At 44.4% G+C, this 18,222-nt stretch overlaps 1 protein-coding gene across 2 annotated transcripts; it reads right to left on the minus strand.

Moving 5' to 3' along the window:
* Positions 1-8,361: 8,361 nt before the first annotated feature.
* LOC109524475 (progesterone receptor-like) lies at positions 8,362-17,510 on the minus strand. 2 transcript variants are annotated; one of them, XM_019884406.1, is made up of 9 exons: positions 16,017-17,510; positions 15,166-15,302; positions 14,768-14,884; positions 14,258-14,338; positions 13,910-14,116; positions 13,075-13,219; positions 11,658-11,788; positions 11,374-11,525; positions 8,362-9,330 (listed from the first exon to the last, which is right to left on the minus strand). In XM_019884406.1, exons 1-9 carry the CDS (start codon positions 16,820-16,822, stop codon positions 9,166-9,168), a joined length of 1,941 nt encoding a protein of 646 aa, XP_019739965.1. In that variant the 5' UTR covers positions 16,823-17,510; the 3' UTR covers positions 8,362-9,165. The 2 variants fall into 2 exon arrangements, with proteins under 2 accessions (XP_019739965.1, XP_019739964.1); XM_019884405.1 differs by having other exon boundaries at positions 14,213-14,338; positions 16,017-17,507.
* Between the last annotated feature and the right edge of the window lie 712 nt (positions 17,511-18,222).

An 18,222-nucleotide genomic window follows, 5' to 3' on the forward strand; every position in this document is an offset into this window, starting at 1 on the left:
TGTCATGTGCTTGTGAGGATGGCAGCACTATCACTCATAAACGCTCCATCTATAAAAGCAATGAAGAGAAACATCCTTTTTAAGAAGGAGTGAAAGAACAGTACGGACACAGCATGAGTGCATCGGCGTGCATGGAAGGACTCATGCATGTTCATTTCTCAGACTGCCAGCTATCAAATAACCCAGTCGCTGCAGTGGAAGGGGAACATTGCAATTAGCCTGCTGCCGAGAGCAAAGCCCCATTCGCACGAGACTTGTTTACTCTTCAGTCACGCTATAATTACATATGTCGTCTTTTGTTTTCTATTTCCACGAAAAGTTGGGAACCTGAAGGAGGGGAGGGGGACTTGCAACGAAATACGCTTTTTTTGTTTTTCAAGCTCATTTAGGCCTCAGAGGACGTCGAAGGGCTTTGAGAAGAAGAGAGGACTGTAAACATGACGGAATGATGCAAGCATCCTTGACAAATGCTCCCGTTTAGAATATAAGCCATGTAAACATTACGCAAAATGACTCATTCTTGCTATATTCTCTCTCTATAATATCCATTTCAAAGTGTAGCTGGGAGCAAGGTGTATTTCTGATATGTCGTTCGGGGTTCCATTTTCCTTCTTTTAAAGAGAAGAACAGGCATGCACAAATGGAGAAAAAGAAAGAAAGAAAGAAAAAAAAAGCAGCGACGCGGAGGGACGGCCGTAAATGGGACAGTTTTCAGCAGCTGCATTAACAAATCTGTTTGGGTTCCGTCTCCTAAGTAAAGTTGTCAGCCCGTGTGTCCAGCCTGCTATGTTTAGAAGAGCTAAAAGAGTTGTGTTTTCTGGCAGTGACACAGGATAAATGCTAAAGCGGTGACCTTACGTCTCTCTCCTCGATGTTGCTCTACCTCCATTCTCAAAACAGACTGAGAAATCCTCCTGAGCCGAGGTCAAGAATCCATCACCGGGGTTTTGCAATAACACACATTTCCATACAGGCCCTGTGAGAAAGGGCCTGCGGGAACAGATGGGAGCCAGTGAACTTCTTTTCCAAACATCAAAATGCAACTTATACATATTACTTTCAGTCTTAATCTCCAGCGTGCTAACGAAGGTTAAAACGCTTGCACCTCTCGCAGTGTAGTTCTTCCTTACAAATGCTAATGCTGCATTGTCTGCCCACATTTCCATAACGTGAGTCATGAATGTGAATTAGAGTTGCTTGGTTGATTTCCAACTATGCTCAGAAGCAAAATCCATATTTGGCACCGGCAAAAAGAACCGCGATTTTTGTGACGGATGCCAAAACTACACACGAGAATGCACTCGCACGCAAAACGCGCACGCACAAACACATCTTCGCTGGTCCGGCGTGTTGTGAAAGAATCCCATGATTATGAATCGCTCTCGTAGACGAGCCCTTCTGATGCTTGTGGAGGCTCTCAGTCGTACAGGAAACGAATCGCTCTCGTAGACGAGCCCTTCTGATGAAAATGCATTGCTTTGTCCTTGGAAACGATGCACGGCAGTCGATATCATTCTGCAGACTCAATAATCCTCTCCGCGGAGAGGGGAAACTGACTGAAGTCGCTTCTACTGGTGAAACAATAGAAGAGGGTGCGTTATGTGTGCTGAGGGGGATCTTTTTGCACAGTCGGCGTTATTGGATTTGGACTGTAACACGGTAGAATCCAGTTGGGCTGAGAGAATATCATGTTCGAATCACAATAGACACGGCTGATTGTTATTGCAGAGCCCTTCCATTAATAATTCAATCATTTGACCCATGACACGATTTCCCGCAAAACAATCCGATCCTCTGAGGGCTAGGCAGAAATATTTGAAATCTTTAAGTGTGTGTGCATTTCTTTTGACCTTCCTTGCATGACACATATCCCATGCCTCAGGCAACAGCTACAATTACAACATTTAGGAGATGGCAGGAGAGGAAAAGAGAGGAAAGATATTCCGTATAGTCAAGACAATATCAAGCTGAATTTCCCCATACGTGTCACTCCTTGAACATGTTTTATTGTCCCCCCCGCCAAAACCGTCCCTCCCATTTTATTTTCACACCAATGCACTTCTTAGGCTCATACGGCCCTTGTTCTTGTCACTCATTCTTATTTTGTACACAATTCGCGCCTGAGTCCATCAAAGCACAGGGTGTAATTTTTGCACTCTTGATCTGTGAGATCAATTCAGTGTCAATGTTACTGCATCTGAAGAAAGGAAAACGTCAACATAGATGAACTCCTCAATTTTGAGTGACGATCCTTTTGGAATAAAACGGGCCAAGGTTCAGAAATTGAGAAATGGTTCACCCAGTACCAAGTTTGACGCGAATAAAGTGAATCAAAGCAGAATGAAGAGAGATTGGTCTTGGTTGAATGAGATCTAGGCCTCACTCGATCTTCCAAAATAATTTAGTCAATGTGAATGAAGGCTATGATTTTGAACAATCTCTTTAAGCTAATTACAAGCTCAGAGGTTCAAATTATGCTCAATGACAACGCTGCGGAATCAATCTGTGACTCTTAAAAAAAAAAAAAGCTCAGTAAGAACAGAGCATTGATCGACCCAGAAGTACACTAAAAAAAAAAAAATTAAAAAAAAGCTAAGTAAGAACAGAGCATTGATCGACCCAGAAGTACACTGAGACATTTTCCGGGCTAACTCTTTGCAATCCAGCTATATTTCCTGACAGAGATTGATATTTCTTGCAAAGACTTCAGCGGTAGCACTCAATGTTATTATAGCTGCAATGTCATTCGGCGTTTCAGCAGCTGGTTTGATTTATATTTGTTGCAAACATTTAATGCTGTTGCCAATGCAATCTGTAGCTTGTTAGCTGTAATAGGAGGGACTGTTTATGTCGCTAACACGTTAGGTCTCAAAGTTCTGCGTGTTGTGACTTATGTCCAATTTTTGACAGTCCGGTAATTATGTACTGGGCATCGAAACGATTGTAAGTGTAGATGAGTTCAAAGAGCATGCAGCACTCATGCCGTTACTCCTTGGTGGTCTCCGTTTCAGGGCCGGAACTTTTACTGGAAACGCCAAATCCTCTAACTTCAATGGCCGTGAGTGTGAGAGTGAAGAATGTTCAAACATTTTTCAAAAACTGCCTGGACAGACGTAAACCTTTATGACGGTGGCAGTATAACACTGGAACGGATTAATTCTACGTCCATGATATGTGAGAAAGTGTGTCCTGCCACTGAAGCTAGTGTGTCGAAGTCAAGATGCAGTTGGCATACCACAGGAATGGGAAGGCCTCAAAAAACACACCGTGCAATCTAAGCAGCAGTGACTGCAAGAAAAAGCACAGGACGTGCGAAGAGTGCATTAAACGGAAAAACAGTGCAAGGGGATGGAAGCACTACCCGGTAATATTATAATTTGTTGCTTTAAGGAACGTTTCTGACATTGGAAACATTACACACACACACACACACACACACACACACACACACACACACACACACACGGATGTATTGGCAAAGAGAAAAAGACATGGCCAGCTGCACGTCGACAGAAAGCAACGGCGAAAGAAAAAGCACGGGCGCCATCTATCAAGCCACACACGGGAGCCTTGGAAGGGGAAATTTGTCCTGTGATGGCTGTAAATGGGTGCTGTGGCGCTGCTGTCACATTGTGTTTGGCCGGGACACGGGAGCGACGAAGGGTGGAGTATAGGCACTGTGTACGGAAATAATGAAGTTGAAGGTGGCTGGAGCAGCATGAACGCCCACCTGAAAAGGGGAGGAAGGGAACAGGTAGAGACGGGGGGTATATTAAGTGCACAAGCATGACAGAAAAGGAGAGGGTCAGCTGAAAATGGATGCAAAGTCTGTGGAAAAACACACATGGCAAAGTACTGCTGGGTGAGTGGGGAAACACCGGAGAGAAATATTTGCACTACTTAGAACCCGCTAATGCGTCTCCAGGTATGACGGCTGATTCTTGACGGTCAGATAAAGCACAGAGCACGCATTGTCCGTTGGAGCGCTGCAGAGCTGCCTTTCCAGGCTACATTCGAAACACTTCACTGACAACAAAAACAAAGGAAAGAGAATCTGATGCGTTCTCATTGCACGTCCTGTTTTTCAAATGCTCATGAGGGTAAAAGCAGAACGTTCATTCCGTCTTTGCTTTCACCCAAAATTCAACAAGTCCTCCAATTTCCCATGCGCTGATCTTCAGTTGTTCTCGCCGAAGGTCCTCCCTCCATGGCCGTCTTATTCCCCTCGACAAAAACACCCGCCTCCACACTGCCCAGCATATCAATCTGATGAATGCAATTTCACAATCGTCACTTGATAAAACACACACAATGCTGTTAAAAAAAAAAAAAAGACGCATTGCTTCTCAGACAGAGCCAAATGTATGGATTTACAATTGCACTCTCAATTTCCCAACCATGTTTTAATGCATCATAAACACTTTGGTGTTTTTGGTCTCTGGTCCAATAAAAACAGGGAACGCGGGGGTGTAATATCTGGAGCTGGGGGAAATTAAAGCTGAAGTTCCTCTCCTCCTCAGTGTACTAGTTCTGTGCGCGCGCGCGCGCGCGCGCACACACACACACACACACACACACACACACACACACACACACACTTAATCAGCCAGAGAAAAATCTAAGACTACATCTACACCCAGTGGAAGGAACCCGATACAACCACATCTCCCCCCTTCCTACATTCTTCCCTTTCCCCTTAATCATCCACACACAGATGCTGATAAATTACAAGCAAGGTTCAGGCAACATATGATTAACTGGAGTTAATGAAGACTAAGAGAGATCCCGAACAAGGAAACCATAGAACTCTTTGACATAAAGCTGGCATTCGAAAAGCAGTCGACATTCTTGTCTCTCCTTTTTTGCTTCTGCTGCTATTTCCAAAAGTCCTTTCAGTGTGCGGTGACAAACATAACCCTTCTGACTGGTGGAAAAATAAATCATACTTTCAAGCGAAGACAAATGCCTTATCCGCTGGGAGTAGTCCCAGGCTGCAGGCACATAATGGCCTCTCTTCCTCTCCTCTCGCTTTCACTTTTTCTCTCAAGGCAGGGACTTTCCCCGGACTGGCCCGGAACGTCCAGCCATACAACCTAAAGCACACAGTCGGTTCACTACGCAGCAGCGGGGAAGTGGATAGCTTGCTTCGGAGGCTTACTTCGGAGAGGGTGGCGGAAAGCCCAAAGGGCAAAACTACTGTTCCGCTCCAGGTAAACGCGACGAAACCCATCCGTCACATCTTTCCATATCAGAACATATTTATGTTCAACACACGTGACGCGAGATCATTATTCATGCCTGATCCTTGTGACCAAGTCATAAAAGTCAAGGATTTCCTAACGCGGCTTTGGCCCCGCTCCGCAGGTTTGGCTCTGAGCGGGCCGGGCCAGCTGCAGGGGCCTGTGTACTCTCCTCTCAGTGCTATCAGGTTGCCACTCCTCCTCCTCCACCCCCATTACATAGGCCTCTTTATGCTGCGCTAAAAGCTGCTCATGTTCAAGCACTCCTGGGAAAAAGCTTCTTAAAACACATCAGGATGAGAGGCCCTGTCTGGTAAAATATTAATAGGAACTTAATTGGTTGTTAATGGACTGCTACTTGAGTAGGACTCACCTTCCATTAGAGAGGCCAACAAAACGAGCCGTTCGACAGTTTCGTCTTACCAACTTCACATTGCAATTGTTGTCCGTTCATCGCAGCAGCTTGCTGTTAAATATAATCATTCGTTTCCTCCAAGTTCCTGCAAGATGTGTTGAACCACACAGTAGATGAGTTGAATATTCTGTTACCTCTGCATGATAGCCGGATCCAAACCCTGAACTGCACTATTTTCATACTTTTCAGTCATTTTCTCAGAAAACTCATTCCTTCTGTTAATTTTCCAACATAAGGAAGTAGTTTGAACTTTTGTTTGCGGCTATTGTGTTTGTGCTCTCTGCGGTTGACGTTAGCCAACAGGAAAAAATTCTCTTCTGCGAGAGTAGGCATGTAATATTGATGCAGAGCAGACTCTCCAGAACACTCAAATGTAATGGAATCTAAACTGAGTTCAAATGTGGACATCAACACATACATTTTTGATTAGTGCAAACCGACAAGACGCCATTGCTTTGAGAGAAAGCCACAGGGGCAAGAGTAGCAAGGAATACATTCACAAACAAGCAATGTCCATCACATGACTTTCCAATCAATGCAAGCAATCGTGGAGAAGTTGTACAAGAAACTCACTTACATTGGCGGCTACTTGAGAGGAAATCATTTTGTACTCTTGTCTTATTTTTTTTTGGGGGGGGGCAGGGATATGACTTACATTTGCAACATTTTGGATAGATTTCTACTAGCTATGTTTTCTATTTGCTGTCTGTCTCAGGGCCACTGTTCATGAGTCGTGTGGCTGTGGCAATACAACGGAGCTTTCTGAAAACGTTCAGTGAATCCGTGTCCAGTTGCATTTCAAAGCAAATGTCAAAGGCTCCCACAGATGGCGACCAAACAGACATAAAAGCCTTTCGGCTTAGGCACTTCCAGGGATATGACTTACATTTGCAACATTTTGGATAGATTTCTACTAGCTATGTTTTCTATTTGCTGTCACCCTACAACGTCATTGACACTTGTCGTGTGGCTGTGGCAATACAACGGAGCTTTCTGAAAACGTTCAGTGAATCCGTGTCCAGTTGCATTTCAAAGCAAATGTCAAAGGCTCCCACAGATGGCGACCAAACAGACATAAAAGCCTTTCGGCTTAGGCACTTCCAGCAGCCGCCACTAGATGGAAGTAAAATTGCAGACAAACAGAAAATGAACCATTCTCACTAAGACACCTGGCCTCCATGGATTTCGACACACAGTACAATGCAAAGGTCACTATAAGATTCGTTGTTAAAGCAATGCTTAAACCATAATATTATCTCATCTCATTATTACTTATCTATTCGAACACAGCCAGCTAATGGGGAATAAAATGAAAGGATTGGGTGGACTCTACTGACTTCCTGTGGCACTACACATATTTGTCACATACAAAGTTGTGCAGCATAAAGTGAAATGTGTCTCAGGGCCACTGTTCATGACAAAATACTCCCAATTCGGTCAACAATGTCAAGTGGTAACAAAGTGTCTCTAAGATGCTAAGTGGAATGAAACTCGAGTCCATTCAAATGAGTGTCATATGTTATCTGCTTGACAAATATGCCTATTCTCGAAAATGTAACATGTAAATGAGATAATATGAAAATCCAAGTGTCTTTGAAGGAGTTTGACTGCACTGGAGTGTTTGTGTGAAAAGTTAATGTCTGCTTTATCAATATCCGTGGAATTGTCACACCATTTCCCAATCTGGAAGACACGGCCTCACCAACGTCTGTGAGCACTATATTGAGTTGCAAAAAAAACAACAAAACTTGAGGGTTGTCTCATTTGGCCATGGAGACCGACAGGAAATGGACTTGAATGTTATCATGTTAATTGTTTAGTGTCTGTATTCGACTTCCTGTTTTGCTCCCATGTAATTTTGAAGGAGGCCCAAAGAGTATGCAAGACAATTCAACATCTGACCAGCCGCCAGCTGATTAAATTTTGTCTATGATGAAACGTTTGGCAAACCAGTCAGATGTCAGAGTGTCAAAATGAAGGCAACGTTCACGCGCAGAGATGCGATACTATCCATACCAGACGTAAGGATGTTGTCAAATATGTAACATCTTGTGTTGGCACTTCCTCCTGCATGAAACACGATCGAACTGAAGACCAGAATGAAATGTCAGGAAAATTGGTAACATCTTCATGATAACAAGGCATTTCTTTTAACTACTAATGTTATTACTGTGAGTTTTGATAATGATGTGAATGCATTTAGAATTGAGAAGGGTTTGCTCATTGTTATTGGTGTGTCTCAACTGATTTTACTTTTGGCTTGATGGGCAGTTTTAATGTGAACATGGGGAAAGAAAATACATTGCTGTTTAGTTTGAGCTGTCTGAAATTGATTTAATAAAAGAAACGCGGTTTGAAATTGAAATTTTGTAATGTGTTTCATTTAAGGTAGTGAGGCAGGAGGTCTTTTTCCCCCCACACTCGTTAGTGTGAATCTGAACCCTCAATAATGTCATTATTACTGCACTGTAAACACTTCACTTTGTTGCTGTAACACACTATTGGGTGTTGAACATTTAACATTTAAATTTTATTTTAGTTTGGATGCATAGGGCCACTTTGCCGGTGTTAAAATTAACATCCTATGGTGTTGAATTAACAGCAGCAGATTTGCAGTGTCATAGTAGCCGCAGACTTTTGCAAAGTATTGCATGTTGTCATACTGTACTTGTGCACAACTTGTAGATCTCTGTGCCACCCAACATGTACACTCTTGGTATCCTGTTTTTATTACATGTCACAGAAGAATGGATTCTTGACTGGACTATTATGTCTCAGCACCTACCGCACAATCTGAAGCTACAATGAATACATGATGATTCACAACAAAGCACTTGCAAAGAGCAGTTTAAAAAAAGCACACTTGTAGAAAAATCCCAACAGTGGAAAAGTTGAATTGCATTAAAAAAAAAAAAAAAAAAAAAAAAAAAAAAGCAAATTGTAAAGTATACACAGCCAACTAGTCAGTGTGGGCCGCTTTTGTTTTTTTCTCGAGACCATCAAAATTGTACAAATATATGGACAGAACATTGCTTTCAGAAATGGATGAGAAAGCTTTTAGCCGTTACACATGACTGCCAAGCCATAACCGTCAGTCATAAACTTAAGTTCAATAAGGTGCACACAGTAAACAAAAAACGAACAAGACAAACCTCGGGAAAAAAATCTAGTGCATAAAGCAGCGCACACAGATGAGCCACCTCTGCAAGCAGTATCTTGCCAGTATCAATTTACCACTCAAAATTAACGATTGTGTTGCCACGGTAGCACCCCCCCAAAAAATGATGCACTTGACACAAGACAGGCACTAAGAACAGAGCAGATATGATTAGATTATATTAGACAGAAAAGAGGAGCTCAGTTGGCTGTTTTTATCCCGATATGGTACCTCTGTGCCAATCCATCATCCACTGGGCCCATCACTCGTGATATTTTTACCACAACTGTTCAAAGGAGGGCGTGGCAGTTCTCAAGGGACAGTGAGCAGAGCACAATCAAAGAGTCTCCTCTCTAGTTGGAATTATGGAATAAAATGGGTGTGACCATGCCTGAGAGGATCCTGGGCACATGGACGCTGACAATCTCCGAGATCATCTCCGGGAAGTTGACGCGGGTCTGCAGGGACTGAGCTTCAATGAAAAGCTCATAAGTGAATTGATGCAACTTCCTCACAATCTACACAAGAAAGGGTTAAGAATGAAGGCCATTGAACACACTGTTAGGATAGGAGGAAACCTGCAAGTACAGACCAAACTTATTCATCACACACTGTCAAAAATAAATACCGTAAATAAAATCTACGACAGTAGATGTCTCTTTCTGTTTTTTCAAGGTAAAGATGACACCAATGTACATTATGTTTGTCTACAAAGTATTATTGGTATTTTTGAACTGTGTTATCTATTGGGCAGCACGGTAGATGACTGTTCAACACGTTTGCCTCACAGTACAGAGGTCCAGGGTTCGATTCCGGGCTCTGGCCTTCCTGTGTGGGGTTTGCATGTTCTCATCGTGCCTGCGTGGGTTTTCTCCGGGTACTCCGGTTTCCTCCCACATTCCAAAAACATGCACGGTCGGTTGATTGGACACTCGAAATCTTAAAATTAAAATTCAAGCGTGAGTGTGAATGGTTGTTTGTCTATGTGTGCCCTGTGATTGGCTGGCAAACAGTTCAGGACGTGCCCCGCCAACTGTCTGAAGACGGATGCGATAGGCTCCAGCACGCCCGCAACCCTCGTGAGGAAACGGGCATCAGACAATGGATGGATGAATACATTATCTATTTATAACTGTAGGTGTAATTAGGTAAGAAAATAGATCAATGGATAATCCATCCACTTTCTATACCACTTCTTCTCATAACGGTCACAGGTGAGCTGGGGCCTATCCCAGCAGTCTAAAAGTGAGATGGTGCACCCTGAACTGGTTGTCAGATGATCACATGGGGGAGAATCCTTCCTCTTCTATTCTATTTTAATGAAAGGCGGTTAATTTCAGACTGACAAACACTAATATACATACAGGCTATCTTCTCATCCACCGGGGTGAACCCCAATGTACAGGCACCAAGCCGAGGGGCAATCACTATGCCGACACCTGCTCTGCACCTCTCACTGTGGACAACTCCAGAATGCTGTGTATGGAGGCAAGTCTGACTATTCCAGTCGGAAAATCTATGCCTCACACACCAGGTTCTGTAGCCGGGGATTGGACCGCCATGGTCTCCGCACAGCTCACAAGGCACCAGGACCCTGCCTATGGACCCTGCCACAGGTGGTGAGCCCATGGGAAGGGGGACCCATGTTGGATTTTTGGACTGTGCCCGGCCGGGCCCCATGGATGCAGGCCCGGCTCCAGAGGGGAGGCCCGGTGATCCGCGTCCGGGAAAAGGCAACCGAAGTCAATTTATATGAACCAACACTTGGGGTCACGTGAGCCGTGCTTTGTCTAGTCCCTCACCCTGGACCCGTTTGCCATGGGTGACTCTGCCAGGGGCATAAAGCCCCACACCACGGTAAGGTGACGGCTCACGGAGGGGAGTCACAGTTTTAGTAATTACATAAAATGCACACATACTTTGCCCATCACACTCATGATACAAACAGGTCAAATATATAGCAACATTTCGAATGGTGAAAAATCAAGAGATGTTTGTGTCATTTTTCTTTTCATATATCGCTCAAATGAATGAACCATCAATCACTGGATGTAAAATGAGGTCGAACATCAGTGACAGCGTATCTGTCCGATTGGCTGTTTGTTTGCATATCGGTGCATGAAATAGAAGTAGCCTTTGTGGTAATATACAAAAGCAGAGCAAAATGGCATTGTCGGATAAATTACGCTCAGCAAAATGTTGCCTTTTACTTCGATTTGCTCCTGCTTGTAATACGAGTGTGTTGTGCAAGATTCTGTTGACTGTATGCGTGCATTTTATTTCACAAAGCCCTGACTGTGGATGGTATGATGAACAATGACCTCTTGGTTACAGAGGGGCTGACAAGAATGGGAATGATATGCGCACGCGTCTGGCCACCCCTCAGTGAGCTCTTGTGTCAGGATGTAACCGAACGACGGGAAAGGTAATGATGTCAAGTTTTAATCTACACAATTTCCACTAAAGCCATTCTGTAACACTAACTCCAATGACATTTATGCACCAGTTCAAAGTCATAGTATGGTGTGTTTTGGTGTGTAAAGTGGAGTTGTGTGTATTACCGACTGGAGGTAGTCCAGCAGCTGCGTGAGGTGAAACAGCCTTTGTGTCCGGGTGGTCTCCCCGCGGTGGCTGGCCAAGCGGTCCAGTTCCTTGATGTAGGAGGTCCGCAGATCATCAAAGCAATGCTGGTTCTTTAGGCCCTCCAATGGAACTGACAACACAAAGCCAGAAAACAACAAGTCAATCAATCTCAGAGTCTCGGGCCAGTCAATCAATCCTCTCTGGCATCATTTCAGATACTCGACTTGACATTTTATTTTATTTTACACATTGCTGGACTCACTGATGCTGAAGAGGACCAATGCCTTCATGCACAAGAACTCCTCTTTGGTGACCTTCAGCATGCAGAACCGTTGGGACAGAATCTTCATTCGTACGCAGTGCTCATACATACTGGATATCTGCATCCTCTGACTGCATGGAAGAATAATAATAATAACGCAAGATCAGAACAAAGAGCAGAAGATGTGAGAAATGAAGCTGCACGGGGAGTCAGGTAGAGAGAAGTCGAAAAAAAAATTAGGAGACTTAAGAGAACGGCAGATAAAAAGAGGTGAGAAAGATGAGCGAGATAGATAATGGAAAAAGAGAACGACAGGCAGGGAGAGGAAAAATAGAGGTCAGAAACGGGGGCAGGCGTATCCATTACCATGCAGGTCTGAGGAAGCCCAAAAGAGTGGCACCAGCACACTCACCGCGTCCGTGCTAAGCGAACGCTGCTTGTGGAGGGCTTAGGGCCATCACAAGCAGCACCAATAACACTTTACATTTACTCTCTATTGAATTAAATCTTACACAGGTTGTTCATTGCATGTATAGATGGTGTTCACAAATTAAAACACACAACAAAAGTAAGACTGGCGGAAATATTTGGATAGAAATTCAAGTTAGTACTGTACAAGACAAGAAACAGCCCCTTTGTTTTTGTGCAAACAAGTACATTAGGAAAATCTTCATATTTCATGAAATATCCTTTTCCAAAACAACCTCAGATTTCTCCGGATTCTGATTATCATTTACGAATGCAAGATGAATAAAATGAATAAGCAAAACTGAAAATAAAGAAACCTTTCACCCTCCTGTTGTTCTCCTGACCCACTCCGTTTTGACTGTTCCTTCCTCTCTTCACAGCAGTCGTTTGTTTCAGACATGATGAGTCTCATTGCGATGCTGCATATTATATTCCTTCCGACACTTGCTGGATTCCACACAAAGCATGCAGATTTCCCATTTCACCTCTATGAATAGGTAGGAAGTGCTCCATTTTTCTTGGAAAACTCTGCACTCAGTGTCCACTTTTCTCTTCTTTCACAAAAACACGTTGGATAATTAAGATAGCCCAAACTGTAATTAGCAGAAGTCGCACTGCTATCTGCTGTTCAGATCCAACTTCTTCTACTCTTTTAATACTGCGGCCCTCTACGCTGACTAAAACAGTGTGCCCCTTGTGGCTAATTCAGGTTTTCCATGTATTTCTTGACTTTCAAAATTCAGGATTGGACCCCCAAAGTGGCTGATTCTGGCTCATGGACCACATGTTTGAGAACACCGTCCAAAACAAATGAGGTGCCACAAGGGTGATTACGTCTGCTTTGCACTTTGCACCAAGAAAAACTTTTAAGTGTTTAAGGGTGAAGCTGGTTTCACAAAATCCCAAATCATTCCGCAACAGAACTGAACAGTGTCTAAGGGTGACCTACTCATTGAAAACAAGATCTGGAGCAAAGTAGAGCATGGAGCTGTTAGTTAGGGTGTAGGATCTCCAACCCAGAGCGAACACCATCACTCCCATCCAGGACAACTGAATGACTGTCATCTGGTCATCCATGTGCAAGTTGCAGAAGCCTGTAAACAAAACTTAATTTCAGTATGTTTGTTGTTTTAACATTGACATTTACTGTATATTGGATGCAGCAGAATGTCTGTCAGTATGCCAGTGTTGACTAAAAAAAATTGTGTGGAGAATCCAGTTCTTAGTCAGCAGCTTATTTGCCCGTTTATAACAGGCTGTGCAATTATCGTTGTGAGGTTGTGGGGAGGGATCGACAATTAGAGTAACAACAGCAACAAAAATTCACATGCACACTTATGGACCATTTAGAGTCCTCAGTGAACCTATTAGGCATTTTTTTTTTCAAATGTGGGAGGACTAAAGCCATGCAAGCGCAGGAAGAACACAAACTCCACAGAGGCTTCGATTCAAACCCAGAACCAATCGAATGTGAGGCAGAAGTGCGAACCATGACATTACTGTGCTGCTAAGCCAGTTTTGAAAAAGTATCTGTCCTACACTTGAAAATGTCAAAATGAATGGACTTTTCTGCAGTACGGTTATTTTTAATCCAATGCAACCCACTAAGTGCCATTATTGGTTTAGATATGAATACATTACCCTCTAGTGGTGGCTATTTGAAGTGTTGGAGGGGTTGATCGAATGACTGGCACTAACTCCACCTGCTGAATATTTTGGCTAAAATATCGCCGTATTTTTTTAGCGGGTTACTTTTAGAGTTGTTTTGAATTGCAGTGAATTACCTGGCATCGCCTTGGCCCAGCGGACAACTGTGACAAGTTGTCTCTCCCCGAGCTCATTGAGACTGGTTAGCAGGGAAGCGGCACTGTCTGGAAGGGCAGGGTCATGCCCTGCATTGACGACGGCAGGCTCAATGGCCTGAAGGACATTGAGAAGCGATACGCGGGAACGTAGAGTGGGAGGGATGCTTAGAACCACTTCCTGGGAGGCTGAAAAGAGGAAAACATACAGCGATAGCAGCCAATCAGGCAGCCATAAAAAGAGAGGAAAAAAAAGAGAATGACATAGGCTCTCGTCATAAGAACCTCCAGCCCCGGAAACGGCGTCTCTCATCTCTGGCCTCTCTCCACCTTCTCCACGTCCCCATGAAGCAGCTGGAGTTTGTTCCTCTTCCCCGCTCCTCGCCTGGCCAACTCCTTTCAGACGCCGACCTAACAACCCACCGCACACAAATGAGACAAGCAGTAGAAGAAACATGACAATAAAAGGAGGTATTGGGTTCAGTTTTTTGATCTGGCTGCACAATAAATAGTTTGTGTATGGCAGACTTTCAGACACACACCCGTACATTATTATAACCATGTGGGAAAGTTCTCTGTCATTGTCTGCTGGGAAACAAAACAAAACAAAACAAAAACACACACACACACACACACACACACACACACACACACACACACACACTCTTTTGGACTATGCTGAAACAGATTTGTTCCACTGTATTCTAACTCAAAGATTTTATTAATTTCTGATCCAATGCATGTACTGTAAAGTATTGTATCTATGCTGTCCCCGCTGTCGAACTACATGGCACACACACTTCCTCTTTTCTTGCTCTATTCTGATTTTCAGTCCCTCACCTTTGAGGCTCATTCCTGACATGTAGCACCGCTTTAAGCGACACGAGGCGCAGTTTTTCCGCCTCAGCTTATCAATAGTGCAGTCGTTCCGGCTGGCACACAGGTGGTTCTGTTTACCTGAAAAGGAGGTGTATGTGGGGTGGGGGGAGGGGGAGATTTGGGGGATAAAGCACCCAGCTGAACTTGCTTTATTTTTGCCTTACAACAAGCAACAATATATGGATGTTAGCTGATAAGTAATAACTGGCACATGTAATGTCAGGTCATTATGCCCTGGTTGGCTATGAGAGTGAGTGGGTGTAAGAAATTGAATAAGTGGATGAGTAATTGTGTGTGTGTGTGTGTGTGTGTGTGTGTGTGTGTGTGTGTGTGTGTGTTTGTGTGAGCATCACACCCACCAGCCGCAGCCCTCTTGAAGAATACTTTGCAGCTGCCACAGGTGACTGCTCCATAGTGACAACCTGAGGCATCATCCCCACACACCTGACACACCCGCCGATCTGACAGGAACACAGCTGGAAACAGTTCTTCAGGCCTGAACACACACATTAAAATGACGTTTTGATTTGATCAGTGTGCTTTGACAATTACCAAAATTTATCTGATTACGATGAAATACACATACACACACACACACACACACACACACACACACACACACACACACGCCACAGGATCAGCAGCAGGTGTTGTATCTCATGTTTACACGGACACTGATTATAAACCTGTTTTGCACAAAGAGCACTGCAAAAGTTTAGGAAGGGGTGAGCTTTGAGCAGGCACACAAGGCCAAGGCTGAGAGCTGCACATGGTGTTGTGACACAAATTGTGTAATACTGATAGGCAGCTGAACTAAGCCAGACAGATTTCCTAGATATTCGTGCGTGTGCGTGAGGCGTGCCCGCCCGCGCCATGTGGTTCTGTGCAGCCCTCCCGAAACGAATAGTGTTGTCTTGCACGACCTCGCAACATTAGAGCAATGACTGAACAGAATATCAACAAAAAGTTCTAAAGGGCAACATCAAACAAATGAAATCTCATTACGACCAACTGTGAAGCTTGACGGGTTAATACAGTCACCAGATGAGCCGTTCACGCTACATTTTCCCTTTTGTTTTTAATTACAACAAAAGTTGGGTCAGATGAATGAGGGAGAGGAAAGAATTCCTGCAGGATTGCGTCTCCCTGGTGTGAGACCGAATAAAAGACTTTCAAACAAATCGTTGTGAGAGCGTGTCGGTGTATTTACCTGAATCCCCTCTCTGTGCACTCCATCCACGCTTGTGGCTCCATCTTGATGGATGGGTAAGTGGGCTGCTCGTTAAAGGGTTCACTTTGGTAACTTTCCGCTTGGCCGTAGCCTAGAGCCGTGGTTGCTGCGGCTCGCATGCCCCCTTTACTCTGGTCGTCCTTGCTGTGCCAGACACAGCGGCATTCGTGCATGGATCCGACACTGCCGTGTCCACAATTAGAATATTTACACTCCAAACTCGGGTCAACTCGACCGCCGTATGCGCGCTCATTTGCGCGCAATGCTCCCGGAGTGTCTCGGTACAAGTTCGGGTTCACAGCGCATGCAGAGTAGAGTTTGGATGCGACGAGAGGGTCTATTTGGTAGGGTGGTTCCGTGGCCGAATTTGCGAACAAGCTGGACTCCTTGCCTACGAACGTAGATATCACCGAACCGCGCGTCACAGTGTTCCCGCCGCCAGCTTCGCCTGACCTCAGCAGGTCCATGCAGCTCACCGGCTGGATTCGGTGGCACACGTCTCCGAACTCGTCCTCCCTCGGATCGGCGCTGTGCCGTAAGTGCATATTCCGAGCCGCGCCGAACTCCACCACTGGCCGGGAACCCTGACCCACATCCGACTCGCAGTCAGCAAATGTGTCACCGGCGCTGTGGGTCGCGTTGCCGTTCGGCGGTGAAGACAAGGCGTCCAAGCCCAGGGACACCGACACGGCCCTGCTGAGCTCGGCTGTGGTCGGACACGCGCAGGTGTTTCTTGTCGAGGTGCCTGGCTCCTCCAAGTCGGACAAAGTGGAGCGAAAATCCATCCCGACCACAAGCGTCGGTCGCACTCGATTAAGCAGTGCTCGAGCTGCTCTCAACTAATTTAGCAAGAAAACGCCCCCCAATGAGTTTGTGGTCGTGTCAGGGGGAAGGAAGTACAGATGAGCCGCCGACGTTGCTCAGCTCTCGATAGGAAAGAAGGGACGTCCTGATGATCGAATCCGCGGGTTGGATAACTTTTTTCCTCTCTTTTCTCCTCCTCGTTTTTCCGTACAGCAAATCCTGCTGCACACAAAATGCCCTGCTCACAACATGCCAAATGTAGACGACTTCAGAACTCGCCCAGCATAAGTTTGCAGGCATTCACGTTCGATAGTGAGAAATAACCCTCAATTATGCAAAACAAGAGTTCCATTATTTAGCAGCCAGTGACGTACACAAATCTCGCGAGAGAAAACCCCTGCTTGGAAAAGTAAGGTCACTGTAACCGCCACAGCCCAGCATTTAAAAGTCTCTTTTTTGTTCATAATTCTTTTCATTTTATTGAGCACTTTCACCTGTAGATCTCCGACTGACTTCACCGACAAGTTAATGGAGTGTTTTTACATAATCACATTTTTCCCTCTAATTCAGTTGTGTTTATACGTTTTGGAGTACAATTGCATCCCTCCGCCACTAGAGCGGGAGTAAATCTTAAAAATGGTTCAAAATCTCTTCATTCCGAATACACTATGCCCCGCCCGCTACTCTCGGTGAAATGAAGGTGAGTAACTTATGTTCTCATAACCCAAAATTATTCTCAATCGTTTGGAGTAAAATTAATTCAGTACTTTCAGTTTTCTCGAGTAGAGTAAATGTATTCTATGAAATTTACTTTGTGCACCCTATACTTTCTCATAAGAGGGTAAAAAAGGACCTGCATTAGCATCGTGTTTTATCACATATTGGCAAAGAATAATCATCTGTATTATTTAATGACATTTTGATTGAGACACATATTTTTCAATGTTTGAAATGTTTTTAGTTTGAGCTTTTCAAAACATTTGCAACATCTCAACATTATGAAAACTAAAAAAGAGAAATCCAACAGAACAATGTCATCAAACGGTCCAATGTGTGTCGATGTGTGTCTAACTGTTGCTCTTCACAAAAGATTCTGCAGTGGTGGCAAAATAAATAGAGGAAATGGGCAAGGTGTTTGCTCACCTTTCCATTCACCTGATGCTGCGCCATCAAGAGCAACTGGGGCTTCACTATCTTGGTCCATGAGCAAGGCATGGTTCTCATGGATCGATCATCACTCAGGATTGGACCCACAACCTTCCAATAGGGAGACAACCATTCAACTGACAGAGTCGTGCCAGCCCAGGGAACCTGGGTAATAATGCTGGCTATGATCGTTTCAGACAGGTAGATTGCACTTGACGACTGCTCATTTTGTGGT

This window comes from Hippocampus comes, unplaced genomic scaffold (genome assembly GCF_001891065.2).
Source record: "Hippocampus comes isolate QL1 unplaced genomic scaffold, H_comes_QL1_v1.1 scaffold156, whole genome shotgun sequence".
Taxonomy (NCBI): Eukaryota; Metazoa; Chordata; class Actinopteri; order Syngnathiformes; family Syngnathidae; genus Hippocampus; species Hippocampus comes.

Excerpts from the sequence above, each read along its gene's own strand:
- LOC109524475 (XM_019884405.1), bottom strand. The coding sequence starts at position 16,822 with ATGGATTTTCGCTCCACTTTGTCCGACTTGGAGGAGCCAGGCACCTCG. Across the intron at positions 14,885-15,165 it reads CTTCAAGAGGGCTGCGGCTG|GTAAACAGAACCACCTGTGT; the intron begins GTGGGTGTGATG and ends CCTCCTTTTCAG. Across the intron at positions 14,117-14,212 it reads CGCCGTTTCCGGGGCTGGAG|CCTCCCAGGAAGTGGTTCTA; the intron begins GTTCTTATGACG and ends TCCTCTTTTCAG.